Consider the following 16,314-nt stretch of genomic DNA (forward strand, 5'->3'; position numbering starts at 1 on the left):
GAAGTGAACTAGTTATCCCAATCCAAGGACTTAAAAAGGGTGACTATGATTAATTTTATTGATTAAGGCTCGAGATTTAGTTTCAATATATTAAGTGTTATGATAAAGGAAGTATAGCAAGATATACTTCTTACTGTGTGAATACTTAAGGCGTGAAATACGTGTAGAGACCTGACATATTTAGACATGTTTAGTTAAACAGTCTTGTGATGACGAGGCTTTACCAGAGTATTAACTAATAAGTGTCTCAAGCGAAATCGAGAACCAGGCTCATAACTATTATGCAACACTCAGTTCTAGGCGATGTCGGGGGGCTAAATGGGATGTATTGACGAGTCTGACCTCCCTCTCTCGAAGGGAGATCTCTATCTATTATATAGGCAAAAGGAGCGTTGCAAGGGAGGGCTTTCTCGCCGTCACACAGCACGCCGCGTGGAGCCATCGGCCGTCCTCGGGCGACGTTCTATCGGGCGACGTTCTAGACGGGGAGAAAGCCTCCTTGTGAAGTCCGAGAATATAGTCATATATGACTAAAAACAGTGAATTGATGGTGTTGCAAAAGTTGCAAGGAACGTGAGGGCGTCGGCGTTCCGCCGAAGGCGCTAAGGCGCTAGGCGAGAGTATTTGGCTTGTAAAGACGGTCACTGACAGCGCCCGCAACTCAGCCTAGTCCAACACTTAGTCTAATTCGGAATTTAGGCCCAAACACAATATGATACTGTGTCGGCTCCTCGCGAACAAAGGTCGACAATACGGACAAGCAGCTATCGCTTGGATGTTACATCGGCACATCAGCGGCTGTCAGATGTCATTCTGAGTGCCAATGGTCCGGATGCAGGTGTATAAGTGTCCGTGGGATTTCGAAGTATTATCACATGGAGCACAGGCACGATGCAAGTAGCTCAAGAAAACAACGCTCCTCAGGGCCGTGGTACAACCATTTCTGCAGTTCCCAAAATCTTATTGGGCCTAAGCATGACCTGCAAGACTCAATCTCGAGCGGCCAAGCATGAGGCTGAAGGTCAATAGGCGTCCTCGACTGGTGAATTTGTATTCTGGCCCCCGGGACTAGGTGCTTCAGATCCCTGTTTGCAATGTTTTGGCCTTGAAACTAAGCCCTAAAAACCATAGTTAGGCTCTTTGTTCTGCGCGTATTCGTTTACAATACATACTGTATGCTGACAAGGGGCAGAATGACCCGGCCCTCGTCCGGCTTTTGGTGCGTTGCACAGCTAGGCTCTGCACGAACGTCTACTTCCGTGAGGCTCTACTCGACGAAGACTTCTTCAGGAGCCTCAGACGAGTCATACGGACATGCAACGTTAGCGATGTTTTCGGGGCGGATATGACGAATCGACGAGTCCGAACCCGAGCACTAGGACGTCGACTCCTGTCTATTATAGAGGCGAAGGGAGCGACAACTCTCCGTCCGATTGAGGCTTTCCTCGGTGGCTGAAACTAGTACAGCAAACAGTCAAGGGTTGTAGGACGAGACCTGGTGACGGACTCCGCCACTCAGTCGTCCAGCACATCTCAACCTCATTCTCTCCTGTCGCAGCCTTTCACCGGCTTCGACTTTCTTGATGTGCGCAATAACTTTAAGCTTCGATTGCGATTCCTACAATGCCTTACACGAGCACAGCGGCGTACGTCGGAGTTGAGCTGGATGATATCGAGCCAGCAAGTGGGCAACCCACAGACGATAATGTCGATCAATCCTCATTGAAAACACTCCTGGATTCCAAGAACCAGAGAGGAATTTACACGCCTGTTTCCGACAGTCTTCAAGGAACAAAACATCGCCTCTCTACCCAATACTTATGGCGATTCATTCGATTTCATACGACGACTTTCTTTACCGAAGGCTTCAGAGAGCTGGGAGCAGCCAATTCTCGACACCATGCTTACCAGTGTTGTATTCTCTTGTGGCCATTACTGTTCGTCGGCGGCTTGTTGTCTATACTTCCAGTCATTACCTCAAAAAAGCGATATCGAGATGCGGACGCGTGCCAACCGTGAGTTTCGTCGTCTAACCATGATCTATCCAGAACGCCCCTCGACTAACACGCTTTAGGGACTCTGGATTCTCGGTCGGCTACGGCACTTATAACATCTGGGCCCTTTCGGGGTTTTTCCAGATAACACTGGGTTTCGGTCGACTATCCTTTTCCGCGGCCAAAGCTCTGACTGTCTCTTGGGATGTCGGTGGACCTCTCATGATTCTGACCATAGTACCATACTGAAGATTTGCAGATCATCCTCGGACGTGGCGGTCAGGCGCTCATGGTCTGGATTTCATACATTGTGTACTCCAAAGCACTCGTTCGATCGATGGAGTCATCGCCCGTGACGTATGGCACTTTTGAGGCAGTCACCTTACAGAGTGGTAGTCTGGTCTCCCTGCTCAAACTCACTCGCGACTTTGCCACGAATCGAACTCTTCAGGCAAGGTTCGCCATGGTATGGATGATTATATCAGGCATTTTTGTGCTCTCGTTCCAAACCTTGATCAGCGCCATGGCCGGATACACTGCCAACATTGACGCATATGTTCAACTCCCATCCGGCAGCATGGAGCCTTATTCGTCCTTCAGCACAGTGCGGTACATCATTCACGACGCGCATCGCATTAATGGCAGTCTGACGAAGGATTTCATGGTCAGAACGAGTCGTTCCGACTGGGGCGACACTGTGCACTTGGGATATGGTGACGCCGATGCTTGTGAGCTTTCGTGGTACCCGCGTGAAACGACCAACAGTACCGACAACAGTACCGTTCCAGATTGGCAAGATGCTGCTGACCCGTGGGGGTTATGCGACTTTTACTGGGTACGTTCCGTTGCCCTCCGATTCTCCTTGAACTGCGCGTCCCTCGGACTCTCCAGCTTTGTCGAGGAACTCAACGCCTCTCAGGCCTAGAGCTTACTTCTAATGTGTAGCATGTTTCCGAATACGGCTTCAAATATGGCTTTCTGGGCATGAACAATGTCAGCTCGGAATTCAACAATAGCGGAAAATTGGTCCATCTCGACCCACCGACTCTGAATATTAGTGCAATCTTCTGGAACGAGGAGTGGCTCGACAGCATGAACGAGACGAAGTGGTACTACTGGCCCTATGGATTCAACTGGCGAACTCCTTCTGGCGACTATCCCTTTCATAACACGAGCACATCTCCTATATTCAGTGATGGTGAATACAGCTATGACCTGGAAGAGCTGAACTTGCACGGGAAGTGCCAGCAACTCGACACAAGTTACAAGTGGGGCTTCTCGTTCCTGGTGCTGTTCATCGTCATCCTTACTTTTAGCGTCTGGTGTCTCGGCATGTATATTCTTTGGCTAGACGCGTGGTTAAATTCACGTTTTGACCGAGCAGGACGAACCATGGGCCTTCATCGCGCTGTTCTGGATCTGGCCACCTGCATCAATCAAGATATTGACGAGGATGGCAGGGATACCATGTCCAATAAGGACTTGCACGATAAAATCCGCAAAGTGCTCAAGGGTGGACAAATTACCTATGCAATGCTGGACGAAAAGTGGCTCCCTATTAGTCGTGGTGCAAGTCTTCGGCTGTGGTGGCTCGACAAGAAAAGAGAATGGCCTGCGAAAAGAGAGGCGAAAAGAGAGGCGTTGAGACGACTTTGGCCCAAGACAACGAAGCTGTGGCGCGAGACGAACAAGAAGGATTTTCTGAAGCACTGGGTCCCAGCACACAAATACACTCTGCCGTTGTTTCTTTGTTCCCTGGGATTCTTAAGTGCTGCCCTGGCGGGGACACATGCTCCTTTATTGACGGCGGTAGTGACACTGGTGGGATCATCGACGGCGTTGTTTCTGGACCAAGCGCCCAAAGGCAAATGGATTATTTTCTTGTTTTGTGCCGCACTGGCGGCTGCTTTGATCCCAGCCGGGCCCTTCGTTTACTTGGACCAACATCACTATACGGTTTTATGGGGGATAAATCGTGACCCTTACTACGCAATCTCGTGGTGGTACAACCACTAAATTGGTTGGCGAGTTGTTAATCCTTGAATAGATTAAAGCGTGGACAGTACCGTGGGTTAGGTACATGATTTAACGAATAATATGAGATGATGACAAAGGCAAAAGCAGTTAGCTTGTACTTGCGAATCTGGACATTGACCGGCTCATGACCGGACTTACCTATACCTAGCCTCATGGTTAAGGTCGAGTTGGGAGACCGAGGACGAATGCGATACGTGGTGTTGGAGTGGAAAGACCTCGGGTTGGTAGGTGCCCGTTGGTGGTGGCCTCAGTGTATTACATGCCACATTCGTGCCTTGAGCTCGCGTAGAAGATCTCGGAAGCAGTGTCTTCCGGAGCACCGAGTATGAGATTCACCTTTTGAACACGATTCTGAAGAGTGAAAAGTGCAGGCTAAGGCCAGGCTGTGAGGGTGGGGGTATCTACCATTGTCTCTGAGCTTAGCGCCACTCCCGCTGACGACGGACGACGACAGCGATGGCCTCTCACTCACCTCTCACAACATCCACCACAGACTCCTGGACTATTGCTTGTCACGATCGGAAGGCAGACACTTTTCACCCCGAGCTTGGGAACAAAGAAAACCAAAACCTGAAGAAAATTGCTGATGAACGGGATTTGCGGACATAATAAGGACATATCGGACCTAGAGTTCCTCAAAGTGGAGAGATTGTTGATCGACGACCGTTCCACCGTATCCTGAACACGACGAACGGAGCACGGCTTCATATAAATACTGGAGGTCGGTGCTATTTCTCTCGACGTTGACCTGGCGTGAATCCCACCGTCTGGTATATTTACTGTTCAGAGCAGGCATCATCTACCGACTTTTACCTGACCGATCATGGCGTCAGCAACCATCGTCCTCATAACCGGTAAGTCGACGCCCATCGCATCACAGTCGCACCGGCCTGTCAACAGGCCTGCTTTTGCTGATGACGCCGTAGGTGCCAACTCTGGCATCGGGTTCGCCACTGCAGGGGTCATCGCGTCGGCATCGTCAATCTACCACGTCCTGGTCGGCAGTCGGAATCCCGCGAACGGAAAGAAGGCGGTTGAGGATCTCATGGCGACCGGGAACATCAAGGGCACGCTGACAGACGTCCAAATCGATGTTTCAGATCAGTCGTCAGTCGATGCTCTCGCCAAATCCATCGACGAGAAGTTTGGCCGCCTGGATGTACTGATCAATAATGCTGGAATAGGTAGGCGGGTCTCATCTCCCTCTCCCCCGTTTCCTGACACACCCACCCACCTAACCCATCTATCTATGTTGTATCTACGCAGCCCCCACCGACGGCAGCCTGAGAAGTATCATGGACCGGACATTTCAAACCAACGTCACCGGACCTCTGGTGTTGACCGAGGCTCTCAAACCATTGCTGCTCAAATCAAAGAACCCGTACTCGATATACGTATCCAGTGGGCTCGGGTCCCTGTCCCTGGCGGACTCGGAAAAGACACTCGCGTTTGACTATCCGGCGTACAGCGCCAGCAAATCCGCGCTCAACCAGATGATGATTTACGAATCGAAGATCAACGCCAAAAAGGGCCTCAACGTGAAGTCATTCGCGGTGTGCCCAGGCTTCGTCCGCTCGCATTTGCGCGGGAGGACGGAGGAACAGATCAGCGGATGGGGTGGTGCTGGCGATCCCAAGGTCTCTGGACAAACCATTCTTTCCATCGTCGAGGGGAAGCGTGACGCCGACGTTGGCAAGTTTGTACACAAGGACGGCGTGTACCCATGGTAAAGAAAAATTATTATTTTTAAAAAAAAAAAACTGGGACCGGGGGGGGTCGAGGAAGATGACATGATTTGGAATGCGGTCCAGATATCCTCCTACTAGATCTCAGAACTAGTAGGACCCCGGGGTAGGTAGTACATTTCTCAATGCGCAGTCTGCGTCCGGTATGGTAGGACCAAAAAGAGAATTTTAGCCACCTCCAGCTTTCATCCAGGAACATCCTCACGATTCGATCTTGGTGAGCAGTTTGCCCGTGTTGTCACCCGAGAACAACTTCAGCCACGTCTTGGGCACGTCTTCAAACTTTGTCGGCACGACCGTCTGGTTGCCCTCTCCGATCTTCAATTTGCCGTCCTGGATTGCTTGTCTGAAGACCTGGAGCGCTTCGGCCCTCTTCTGTAGGTAGTCGAGAAGTATGAAGCCCCTGATCTGCAGCCTCATGGAGATGACCTGGAAGTAGTTCTTCAGCGCCAGCGGCTCCGAGGAGTTGTACTGCGAGATGGCACCGCACGCCGCGACGCGCCCGTACATGGACATGCGGCCGAGCATCAAGTCGAGGATTTCGCCGCCCACGTTGTCAAAGTAGATGTCGACACCGTCCCTGGTTGCGTCCTTGAGGTCCTCTGCGAACGTCGGGGACTTGTAATTCAGGCCTGTTGTTTCACTGATTAGTTTTACCGAGAGAGAGACAGACAGACAGACAAAGTCGCAGCGTATGTCCTAGAAAGGTTTGAAAACTCTGCGGCACAAACGGCCCAAATGGACTTGGAGTCTCTGGCTTTGCTTGCTTGCTTGCTTGCTTGCTTGCTTGCTTGCTTGCTTGTAGTAAGGGAAAGGGGGCGACGCGACAGTGGGTTTTGACAGATCAACACTCACATTTGTCTGCACCGAGACTCTCGACCCAGCGGCATTTGTCGTCATTGCCCGCGATACCGATTACGTTGCTGGCTCCCACGATGTGCTTTGCAATCTGAACCACCATGCTGCCCGTGGCGCCGGCCGCGCCAGACACAACCACCTTGTCGCCCTTCTTTGCCTCCGCGACGACCACGAGGCCGTAGTAGGCAGTAATGCCCGTGGTGCCCAGCGCGCCCAGGTAGTGCGTCAAGCTCAGTCCGTTGGGAAGCGGTTCGAGCGGCGTGACGGTGGCGGCGTCCAGGACGGCGAACTCGGTCCAGTTGCAAACGCCCAGGACGAGGGCGCCTTTGGCTATGGATTTGGATCGGCTGTCGAGGACCTCGCACAGCCCCCGCGCTCGCATCGGCTCGCCTACCTCGACCGGTTGCACGTACAGCCGGTCCTTGGGCACGTCGGCGCTGATCCAGCCACGCTGCGCCGGGTCGTTGCTGAGGTACAACGCCTTGACCAGGACCTGGTCATCCTCGAGGGGTGCAAGGTCGCGCGTCTGCAGGGTGAAAGTCGGCTCGTCGCCGGAAATGGTCGGGAGACTGGTCGGTTTGTTCGTCAGGATCCAGCTCCTGGTCGTGGTCGGCAGTTCTGACATCGTGTCGGTGGGTTCAAGCTCGGCTCCCTAGCGAGTGCTGTCGTTCTGAAAATCCAAGCGTGCCGGGCGGTTTCGGTGAAGGGAAAAGACAGCTTCGTAGCTCGATTTCCGGCGTCAGCATTCTTATAGCTACGGATTGTGTATAGGAGATTTTGAGTTCTTACAAATGCACGACACGATTCGCGAGAGGGGCTCACAAAGGAGCCGAGAGATTACCGGGGAGAACATTTTATTAGTAAGTAGCCGAGGAAGCAACCCGGAGACAGACGAGGCTCTTGGTGGAGACTGGGGAGGAGGGGACAAGGCTGAAGAACTCTCCTAACCCCACCACCGGAGCCCAGGTACTTCTTATAAGGACTCAGAACATTTGGCAGGGTCTTCGTTACTCTTCCCACTCTCCTGCTCGTCCCTGCCCGACGTCACATTGCATGCAACACACCGCTTCATAATGTCTCTCGTCCTGCCTTTGTCGTGTGATGAGGCCCCCTGGTCAAATACCTCGCGTTCGAATGGCGTCATGAAGGCTAAATCGTTGCGTGATCTTGTATGGCCTGAACGGACTTATGCTACGAAGTAACTAACTAGGTATATATCACAATGTGTGTCTCTCTCTCAACTCAAAGGAGGAGACTCTACATTCTCGCTGTATCAGGCCTGCACCGAGATACTGTATATCAACACGCAGCTTCATTTCTTGAGTCCAAGTCCGTACGGATCCTAATTAACTAGCCTCACGACGGCTTTGAATGCTGCCGACAAGACGATTATTGATGATGAAGCTCTTCGTTTCATCCTTCCTCGGCCTGGCGGCCCTCTCGACCTGGCGGCCCTCTCGACCTCTGCTGCGGAAGACCCAAGACTGAAAGTCGCTCTGACGTTGCAAAACCCAGTCAACGGCGTCAGCACGGCTCCAGACGGCCGTCTGTTCGTCCTCTATGCGCGTGTCGATGGGTCCACTGGGCCTCAAGTCGCCGAGTGGCACAACGACAGCAACCCAACGCCGTACCCGAATGCAGAATGGAATTCGTACGGGCCGGGAAAGGACCCGGCGACGCATCTCATACGTACCAATTCTCAACGCATCGGCCCAGATGGTACGTTGTGGTTGGTAGACACTGGATCGCCGGGCATTGGAGAACCGGTCATTTTACCAAAGGGTCCAAAACTTGTTCAGGTCAATTTGACCACGAACAAGGTGACCAGAGTGTACAATCTCGGCAGTGAGTTGATTTTTTTGATGATTTTTTTTTGATTTTTTGGGATCCTCAACACAGGTTTCAGAGTCAACCAGTCCAACAATAATCAACACGGACACATACACAAACCCAAACCCAAACCCAAACCATTCATTAGTAGTACTAACGGTCCTTCATCTCTTACTTGCCGCAAACAGACGTCACTTTGACCACCAGCATTATCGACGATCTACGATTCAACCCGTCAGCCGGCCTCGCGTATATTACAGATGCCGGGGCGCCAGCGATCATCGTCCTCGATCTCGCCACCGGCGAGGCAAGGCGACTCCTCGAAGACGACCCGACCACGAAAGGATTCATGCCAGTGTCCGCCGAGGGCGGGCTGCTCCGCGGGCCGACGGGCGGCTATTTCTACATCTACGCGGACCAGCACGAGGTCTCCCCGGACGGGAAACACTACTACTACCAGCCTTGCGCAGGTGGATTGTCCCGGATCGAAACCCGATACCTCAACGACGCCTTTTACAACTCGACCCTCGCCAGTGTCCTCTCGCGGTATCCCGAGCCGTACGCTCTGACGCCCTCCACCGGCGGCACCGCCATCGACGCCGAAGGAAACATCTACAATAGCGATACGAACCGGCAAGCAATTCTGAAGATATCCCCAAACGGAACTTCGACTATACGTAAGTTTCATTCGAGTCACTTTGGTCATTCACCCTCACCTTCACCCTCATTCTGTGCGTTCATTTTATTTTTTTTTGGTGTGTGTATTATTGGTTTGTCTGTCCCATGGTTTCCATGTGAGCTCGGTGTTGAACGTTTGGCACAATTCACGACGACTGACTTGACTTTTTACCCCCTTTTTTTACCGTACACAGTTGTCCAGGACCCTCGTCTGCTCTGGGTCGACGCGATGTGGATAGACACTTATGGGCAGCTGTGGATACCTGCGGCGCAGCTCAACCGCGGTATACCTTTCAACAACGGCTCGAACCATATCCAGAAGCCGCTCTACGTCTACACCATCGACATTGGAGTTGGGCCGTCTCCTATCGACCACGCTTAGTAGTAGTAGACACCGAGCCTTCTGTACGAGGTAGAGGTAGTCACGGAGAGTGAGCGAGGGAGAGAAATAGGATTTCCCAACTATCATATGCCAAATAGCAATGGAACGTGGATGCACAATCGAGAGGCTCCGTTTTTATATGTTGGTATTGAATGATTTCGCCTTCATTATCAGAGACAAGTCGAACACAGCCTGCCATGGGCAGCCACTTCAATTTCATGTCTCAATGATGCGTCTGAGCGCGTTCAAAACGTCCATGTCCTGCGGATGCATCGTGCAAGGGAGCTCGTGCTCAAAATTCTGGGCCAAGTCACGCAAAAGGCGAAGTTGCGCCTTCCTTTTACCCTGCTCTGAGGAAGTAACTTGTTCTTGCTCTACGTTCCTCTTCAATTGTCCAGCGAGATAAAAGCCGCAACCAAGGCAGATGTGCATGATGATCCAAAGACGGCTAGCTTGGTAGTTTGCCTTCCGGAGAGACATGAATCGGGAGAGAACTGTCTCACAACGACTGATGCACACCTGTTCTTGGGCCTCGGAGCCTTCCCGACTTTCCCACTCCGCCGTCCCCGAAGGAGACGCAGTCTGGAGACCATCTGCGAACAGGGTAGGTGCAGCCAGATGATGCCGATGGAGTTGGAAGACGAAGAAGCTGACGAATATCTGGAATACGTCGTGAAGCAGGCGACGCTGGTCATCTTTGCAGCTGGCACGCTTCCGCAAGTACTCTTCGGCAGAGGCCTCCCAGAGAAGGATCTGCTCGGCGGCAACTTGGAAGCGCACCGCCGGGAGCGTCCGCAGACCGGTCCGCCGCGAATGTGTCCAATCGTGGTAGATGTCGTTCATCACCATAGCAAGTCCGTAACAGCTCTCCAGATATGGATATCCTTTCGGGCTGGGAGGCCGTGGAATTCGCTGCACCGAGCCATCTACGAATGCAGATGGAGGCCGGTCGTAGCACAGCGAGATTGTGGTGTCCTGCCATACGAGACCTTGCCTGTGCGTCGAGAGTCAGTGGCGAGAGCGTGTTTATAGGAGAGCGGAAAACATGGAGACTTTGCCAAGACAAGGTCTGTCTCATACCACAATAGCCAAGATTGGCGCTCAGTGTCGGAAGATTCCTCGGTCGGTGGCGGTACGCAATGTATACCAATGGATTGCGCAGCGCGAATAGCCATCCCTGAGAGCAGTATTAGCAATGAATCCTACCACCGAAGCATGCAGTGGCCCGGTTACCTAGCAACGACCAGGAAGCGGCAGGATTAGCCTGGACTCGAAGAATTGCGGCGAGCCCGGCGAGTACGCGGACATTTTCCAGCGTTGGTTGAAGCAGATAGTTGTCGAGCCGGAGGAGCTCAAAGGCACAACAGACTACGTATGAGTGTAGGTGGTAAGTCAGTCCGTTTCGGAACACACGACAGAAGATGCAAGGAGGCATACATACCAAAGACTCTCGAATTGAGCTCCATCTCGGACCGGTGAACCTCTCCGTAAGAGCATCCTCCAGCAAGAATACAGAACAGTAGTGCAAGCCACGAAGTAGACCGCAGCTCGCTTTCTCTCTTTATGCCCTTGGAGCGTTCGACCCAAAAGGATCTGACATCCGCTGCAAAGTCGACCAAGGGAAGCGACGGGGAGATGAGGTTCGTTGATTGCTGCCAAGAAGTAAGACACCTAATGGAGGGTGGGTATCAGCTTGAAGTGTTCTTGATTTACACCAGAAGTGACATACTGCTCGAAAGTTTCGTCGTCTGGTAGGGCGAGGCAGATGTCTTCCACCGTGGCTCCTGCCTTCCAAAGACTTGTGAAAGGGTGTGTCGAGCCCGTATCAGTCATGTATAGTAGTTTCATTGTCTCGTATGCCGAATCTCGGGATAGACCTGTTCCCTCGCCTGATCGAGGAGCAGGCGTTTTGGGATGACCCGATCTAAGCGTTTCAACGAGGATCGACGCCAGTGACTCGGTACCGACGTGTACGGATGGACCGAGTTCGTCCACCGCAACAGTGGCTGGTGGTGTATGACGCGGTGACGTTCGATGATACCCAGGTACCTCCAGAGGCGTGCTCGTCGCACCGGCACTCCTTCCACCTCTCTGCAGTTGCTGCGTCTGTTCTTGAGCTGGCCCAGAAGAACCCAGGCGTCTGACTACCTCCTCTGCAATTGTTTGCATCCTCCGTTCAAGATCCGCAAGAGCGGCCACCCGATCTTTGGTCGATGCATTTGACGCTCTCGAAGGAGCAGAACTGGACTGCCTCCGCGCTTGTCCGTTCTGGTCAAGATATACGCAGAGCTTGGGTTGTTCGTGTTTGACGCAATTCCCACAGGGATTCATGTGATCACAGCGTATTTTCCGACAGCGACACGGGTAACATGCTTTCGGGTAAGACTTACGCCGCCGCTTTGCGAGTTGCTGGTTGATTTCTTGAATCGTAGGGAGTTCCATTTCTGGGACCTCCATGATCAAGGTCACCACTAGCCATCAATCCCTGTCGCTGGCCGTCTCGAGAGTCGAAGGGCCAGCCCAGGATTCCCTGGAGTGAAGGATTCCTTTTTGCACGAAGGACTTCCGGTTTGACGGAGGCGGCAGGCGGCTTGCTGACGAGAAAGCTCGAATACAAGACGTGGAGGAGGCGATAAGAGCAGCCAGATTGTAGATTTTAGCGCCGGGTTCGGTACTACTTATTTCCAGCTGCTACATTGGCTTATATGCTCTTACGTATAATTATATATATCGCGGCAGGTCGCTCCTTTACTCTAGTTAGACCATTGACTCCTCTTCAAGCCGCTACAACCCCAGAGTTGACGTGGGTAGCTGGGCTATCTCTACGCGGTACCCACATACATGTACACTACAGTGTACTTCCTCACTCGTTTTCTCCTCGATGCAATGAAAGTGATCTTACCAACAACTATCCCACGACACGAGTCGTTGCAGTCCGAACTTCGCAGAATCACAACATTCAGCCTTCTGGGCATTATATCTGTGCTCTATCCTGTGGCAACGGATCACAATGTCGTTGCATGAGTCGGTACAGGTGGCTGATGCTTATCGAGCAAAGTAAGCAGTGGCTATGATTTATTGACCGGGACGTGTGTTTGGGCGCTCCCTGCTATCAGTGTTCAGAGCTTGTCTTCGCTGATCAGGCAGGCAAATCACTCCCGAACGAGCATGTCTGCGAGGCGACCTATCCTGATCTCTCGTCGACAATAGTGGCTCCGCCCACGTCAACGACCAGGCACCGCACGAATAGAGGCCTCTAGCATAACCCTCTGAAGGGGTTTCCAGGGCTCTTTTTCGAAGTCATCCAACTCTGTGTCGATGTAGCCGTTGGGCGCCAATGAACGCGGCAACACTGCCAGAGACCGGCCTGTGTCAACCAAATCAGCAAGTGCTCCTCGAGACTGTTTGCGGGGTCACTACCATGGATGGTCTTATCACAGGCGACCCTCAACACAGCCGTTGTACAATCAGCGATGTCTGCAAATTCGACCCCTTTTGAGATCAGAATGTCGACGATGTGGGGTTTCATCAGCGAGGTCTTGGTATACCTTGCACAGCAGGTATTATCAGCTTCATCTATGGGGACTGTTGTGGTGCACCCTTACCAGGGTCCGATGCTATTTACTCTGATTCCCTCTGCCCAGGAAGTGCGCCTTGCACACGACACGAGGCCTCGGAGGCCAAACTTGGATGTTTGATACAAGAAAGACCCAGGCTGGTCAAGGTAGGCGGCAATGCTACCCTTGATGATGATGCACCGGTCTCGAGCAGGTCCTACGGGGTGGAGGCGGAGATAATGTTGAGCTAGTTTGAATGTGTAAATAGAAGCGATCAGGTTCAGGTTCAGCATCGCCAGAGTCGGCTTAGTGGGTTCGGCTGCAGGATCTGCGGTGATTACGGTCAGCTAGTGAGACACAGCGGTGGATGTGGTATCGATGGACAAGGGGAGATGGGCAGCAGACCTTCCATTGCAAATATTTCGTCTGGCCCAGCGATCCCTGCGTTGATGACGACAATATCAATGCTCTTCGCAGGCGAGTTGGCAACGCCCTGCTTGAACATATGCAACTGATCTTCCCAGGAGTTTGCATCGACCTTGATGAATTGAGCATTGCTAGCGGCTTGCGGTCAGCACCATTGATACCATCTCTGCTGATGAGATCGACCTGTGTGCATCCAGTTCGTTTAGATACCAAGAGTAAGCGAAAGGTACCGTAGGATCTGACAAACATAGACACGGTGACATTGTAGTGAAGCCATAAACAACACCTTGTGATGGAATACGTCCCCTATCTCCAAACACCCATTGCACACTGTTTTGCCACGAAATCTTTTCGCTGATGAACCCGCAGGCGCGAACCCGCAGGCGCAAGGATTGAACACTCACCGTCCGAGCTCCGCAACCAGCTTGCGGCCTTTATCCTCATTGATATCGCCGATGGTCACAAACGCCCTACACAAGGCATGTTCCTGAGCACGCGCAGCCACGCTGTTTTGGATCGCCCCTTACCCTGCCGCGGCAAACGCACGAGCGTGATTCTCGCCAAAACCACTAGCACCTATACTCAAAGTCGGATCAGTCTCTATGCGAGTAGAAGCCCTGGAGGCCACCGACTACGGCTGTGCTCACCTCCCGTAATGACCACACTTTTGTCTCCAAGTGTCGTGATGTCCACCCTGACCGAAGTATCGACTGGCTTATTAGTATAGGCCGAGAAAGCCATTTTCAACCTTGCTTGGAACTTCGAATCGAACCAGGCTGCGACTACGAAAGAGACCAGAGAGAGTTTCAGAGTCGGTCTCCACCTCTTTCCCCAGAAGCGTCCTTTTCATGTGTTTAAGGCATGGAAGATGTGAGTCATCGGCACTTCCACATTAGACTGTTCGACTGCTGCAGTATCACTCGGGTGAAGAAGTGGTGGGGGAGCAATGCGCGTCCCCCATGTACCTGGGTGGGGCGGCATTCAGGGTTCAGGCTTTCAACCTCCATCGCGTCAAAGGCAAGAACGTGGTTGTGAGACCATCAAAAGTGAGGTCCCAGATCACAGTTGTTCATTTACCACCGGTGTCCTGATCCAATTCGCCTGTCTACCCTCAGTCTCGCAACCAAAGCTCTTTCAGCCTGCTCTCTGACGTTGGCAACGATCCCCTGGTCCGACGAGGTCAATAACAGCCAGGCAAAATTTCCGGTGCAGAACTCTTTCTCACTAAGCTTACAGTCATCAGTTGACAAGCCCTGAGACATGTCATACCAAGATAGGCTGTCGGTTCTGGCCACGGCGAAAGTTGACCCAGAGTTACATGAGGTCAGTCTGCAAGGGTTTTAGGCCTCAACTTCACATCTCACAGACACTCTATAGTTTCTCGCAAAAGCGAATCTACCGGCTCCCAACTTCAGCGACATTGTCGCTTTCAAACAAAACTCCCTCCAGCGCAATGAAGCCAGCAGAAAGGTCTTGGGTCTCCCACCGGCTGGCGTCAAGCAGACCGAACTACAGTACATTACCGAGGACGGGAGCAAGCTCCGTGCCAAACTATATCAACCAGCAACTCAACCGTCCAGCGGCAGTCCACTTATCGTTCTCTTCCATGGTGGTGGCTTTTGCACTGGGGAACCTGAAGGCGAAGAGCAAACAGCGCGTAACTTCGTTTTAGCCTTTGGAGCCACTTGTATTTCCGCTGCGTACAGACTTGCACCAGAGTTCCAATTCCCCCATGCACCCAAGGATGCCTGGGATGCGCTGAGATGGGCTGCAGCCAATGCGAAATCTTGGGGTGCAGATACATCAGCGGGCTTCGTCGTGGGCGGAACTTCATCTGGTGCAAACCTCGCAGCCGTCGTTGCTCATCTAGCCCGCGACGAGAAACTTTTTCCGCCTCTGACTGGCCAGTATCTCGCAGTCCCGACGCTCCTCCCTCCTTCAAAGGTTCCAGACAAATACAAGGACTGGTTTCTGTCTTTTGAGCAGAACAGAAAAGCACCAGTTCTACCTGTCGCTGCACTCGACATGTTTATGAGCGCATACGCCCCAAACGATGATGACGGTGTACTATACGCCTCGTTCAACCACCCTCGTGGACATCAAGACCTTCCGCGTACACTTTTCCAAATCGACGGAATGGACCCTCTGCGCGACGATAGTCTCATCTACGAACGTGTCCTGCGAGAAGAATACAGCATCCAGACCAAGTTCTATCTCTACCCCGGTCTCCCACATGCCCATTGGGCATTCTTTCCATTCTTGAAGGGCAGCGAGAAGTTCCGAAGGGAGCAGATTGAAGGTATGGGCTGGCTACTTGGTAGAAATCCGGATTATGCTCAAGCACAGACAACGCCTATCGCCGCTGTGGCATAGACAGCGGCACCATCGACTTGACTCAATCGTCATGCTGCCAGGTAGCTAGAATCAAAAGAGCAGGCAGGTAGAGATACACTCATTGTCACATTATCGTCATTGCTCGTGCTTCCGGTTGTGCCAGTTTGTTCGCCGATTGGAATTGTGTTAGCTCACTACGCCAACTAAAGGCGCGTCTAGAACCTCTGGGAGAAATCGTCCAAAGTTCGTCGAGGAGTATCGGAAATCAGAGGCATGCCAGAGCCCGTGATATTCCCAAGAATCCTCACATCAGCGATAACGTACAACCGCTTACATTCCTCGGTAAAGATAGCAAAGTGGAATGAAGGCAGTCGGAAAGTCTCTGCCTCGTTTTTAGTGAGAATTGGTTCCGCAGCTCCGCCTGGAGCGCCAGTCCAGAGAGCAATCTCGAATGTCCCGGTCTGCTACGATCC

The 16,314-nt window shown here is 52.3% G+C and overlaps 7 protein-coding genes across 7 annotated transcripts; 4 read left to right on the forward strand and 3 right to left on the reverse strand.

The window, feature by feature from the left end:
* Positions 1-1,623: 1,623 nt before the first annotated feature.
* PV08_09506 (uncharacterized protein) lies at positions 1,624-4,010 on the forward strand (the record flags this gene model as incomplete). Its single annotated transcript, XM_016383823.1, has 4 exons — positions 1,624-2,015; positions 2,075-2,201; positions 2,254-2,829; positions 2,940-4,010. The coding sequence occupies 4 exons, from the start codon at positions 1,624-1,626 to the stop codon at positions 4,008-4,010; spliced, it is 2,166 nt and encodes a 721-aa protein (XP_016232446.1).
* An 844-nt stretch (positions 4,011-4,854) lies between these two features.
* Positions 4,855-5,761, forward strand: PV08_09507 (uncharacterized protein; the record flags this gene model as incomplete). The annotated part of the gene is made up of 2 exons (XM_016383824.1): positions 4,855-5,215; positions 5,298-5,761. The coding sequence occupies 2 exons, from the start codon at positions 4,855-4,857 to the stop codon at positions 5,759-5,761; spliced, it is 825 nt and encodes a 274-aa protein (XP_016232447.1).
* A 216-nt stretch (positions 5,762-5,977) lies between these two features.
* PV08_09508 (uncharacterized protein) lies at positions 5,978-7,259 on the reverse strand (the record flags this gene model as incomplete). The annotated part of the gene is made up of 2 exons (XM_016383825.1): positions 5,978-6,408; positions 6,632-7,259. The coding sequence occupies 2 exons, from the start codon at positions 7,257-7,259 to the stop codon at positions 5,978-5,980; spliced, it is 1,059 nt and encodes a 352-aa protein (XP_016232448.1).
* A 517-nt stretch (positions 7,260-7,776) lies between these two features.
* Positions 7,777-9,524, forward strand: PV08_09509 (uncharacterized protein; the record flags this gene model as incomplete). The annotated part of the gene is made up of 4 exons (XM_016383826.1): positions 7,777-7,832; positions 7,989-8,479; positions 8,653-9,141; positions 9,337-9,524. The coding sequence occupies 4 exons, from the start codon at positions 7,777-7,779 to the stop codon at positions 9,522-9,524; spliced, it is 1,224 nt and encodes a 407-aa protein (XP_016232449.1).
* Positions 9,525-9,740: 216 nt separating this feature from the next.
* On the reverse strand, positions 9,741-11,981 carry PV08_09510 (uncharacterized protein; the record flags this gene model as incomplete). Its single annotated transcript, XM_016383827.1, has 5 exons — positions 9,741-10,518; positions 10,605-10,701; positions 10,758-10,892; positions 10,966-11,195; positions 11,254-11,981. The coding sequence occupies 5 exons, from the start codon at positions 11,979-11,981 to the stop codon at positions 9,741-9,743; spliced, it is 1,968 nt and encodes a 655-aa protein (XP_016232450.1).
* Positions 11,982-12,748: 767 nt separating this feature from the next.
* PV08_09511 (uncharacterized protein) lies at positions 12,749-14,248 on the reverse strand (the record flags this gene model as incomplete). The annotated part of the gene is made up of 7 exons (XM_016383828.1): positions 12,749-12,891; positions 12,942-13,072; positions 13,130-13,409; positions 13,487-13,638; positions 13,912-13,977; positions 14,035-14,083; positions 14,155-14,248. 7 exons carry the CDS (start codon positions 14,246-14,248, stop codon positions 12,749-12,751), a joined length of 915 nt encoding a protein of 304 aa, XP_016232451.1.
* Positions 14,249-14,767: 519 nt separating this feature from the next.
* PV08_09512 (uncharacterized protein) lies at positions 14,768-15,880 on the forward strand (the record flags this gene model as incomplete). Its single annotated transcript, XM_016383829.1, has 2 exons — positions 14,768-14,830; positions 14,885-15,880. 2 exons carry the CDS (start codon positions 14,768-14,770, stop codon positions 15,878-15,880), a joined length of 1,059 nt encoding a protein of 352 aa, XP_016232452.1.
* Positions 15,881-16,314: the final 434 nt, after the last annotated feature.

This window comes from Exophiala spinifera, assembly GCF_000836115.1.
Source record: "Exophiala spinifera strain CBS 89968 unplaced genomic scaffold supercont1.7, whole genome shotgun sequence".
NCBI classification, from domain to species: domain Eukaryota; kingdom Fungi; phylum Ascomycota; class Eurotiomycetes; order Chaetothyriales; family Herpotrichiellaceae; genus Exophiala; species Exophiala spinifera.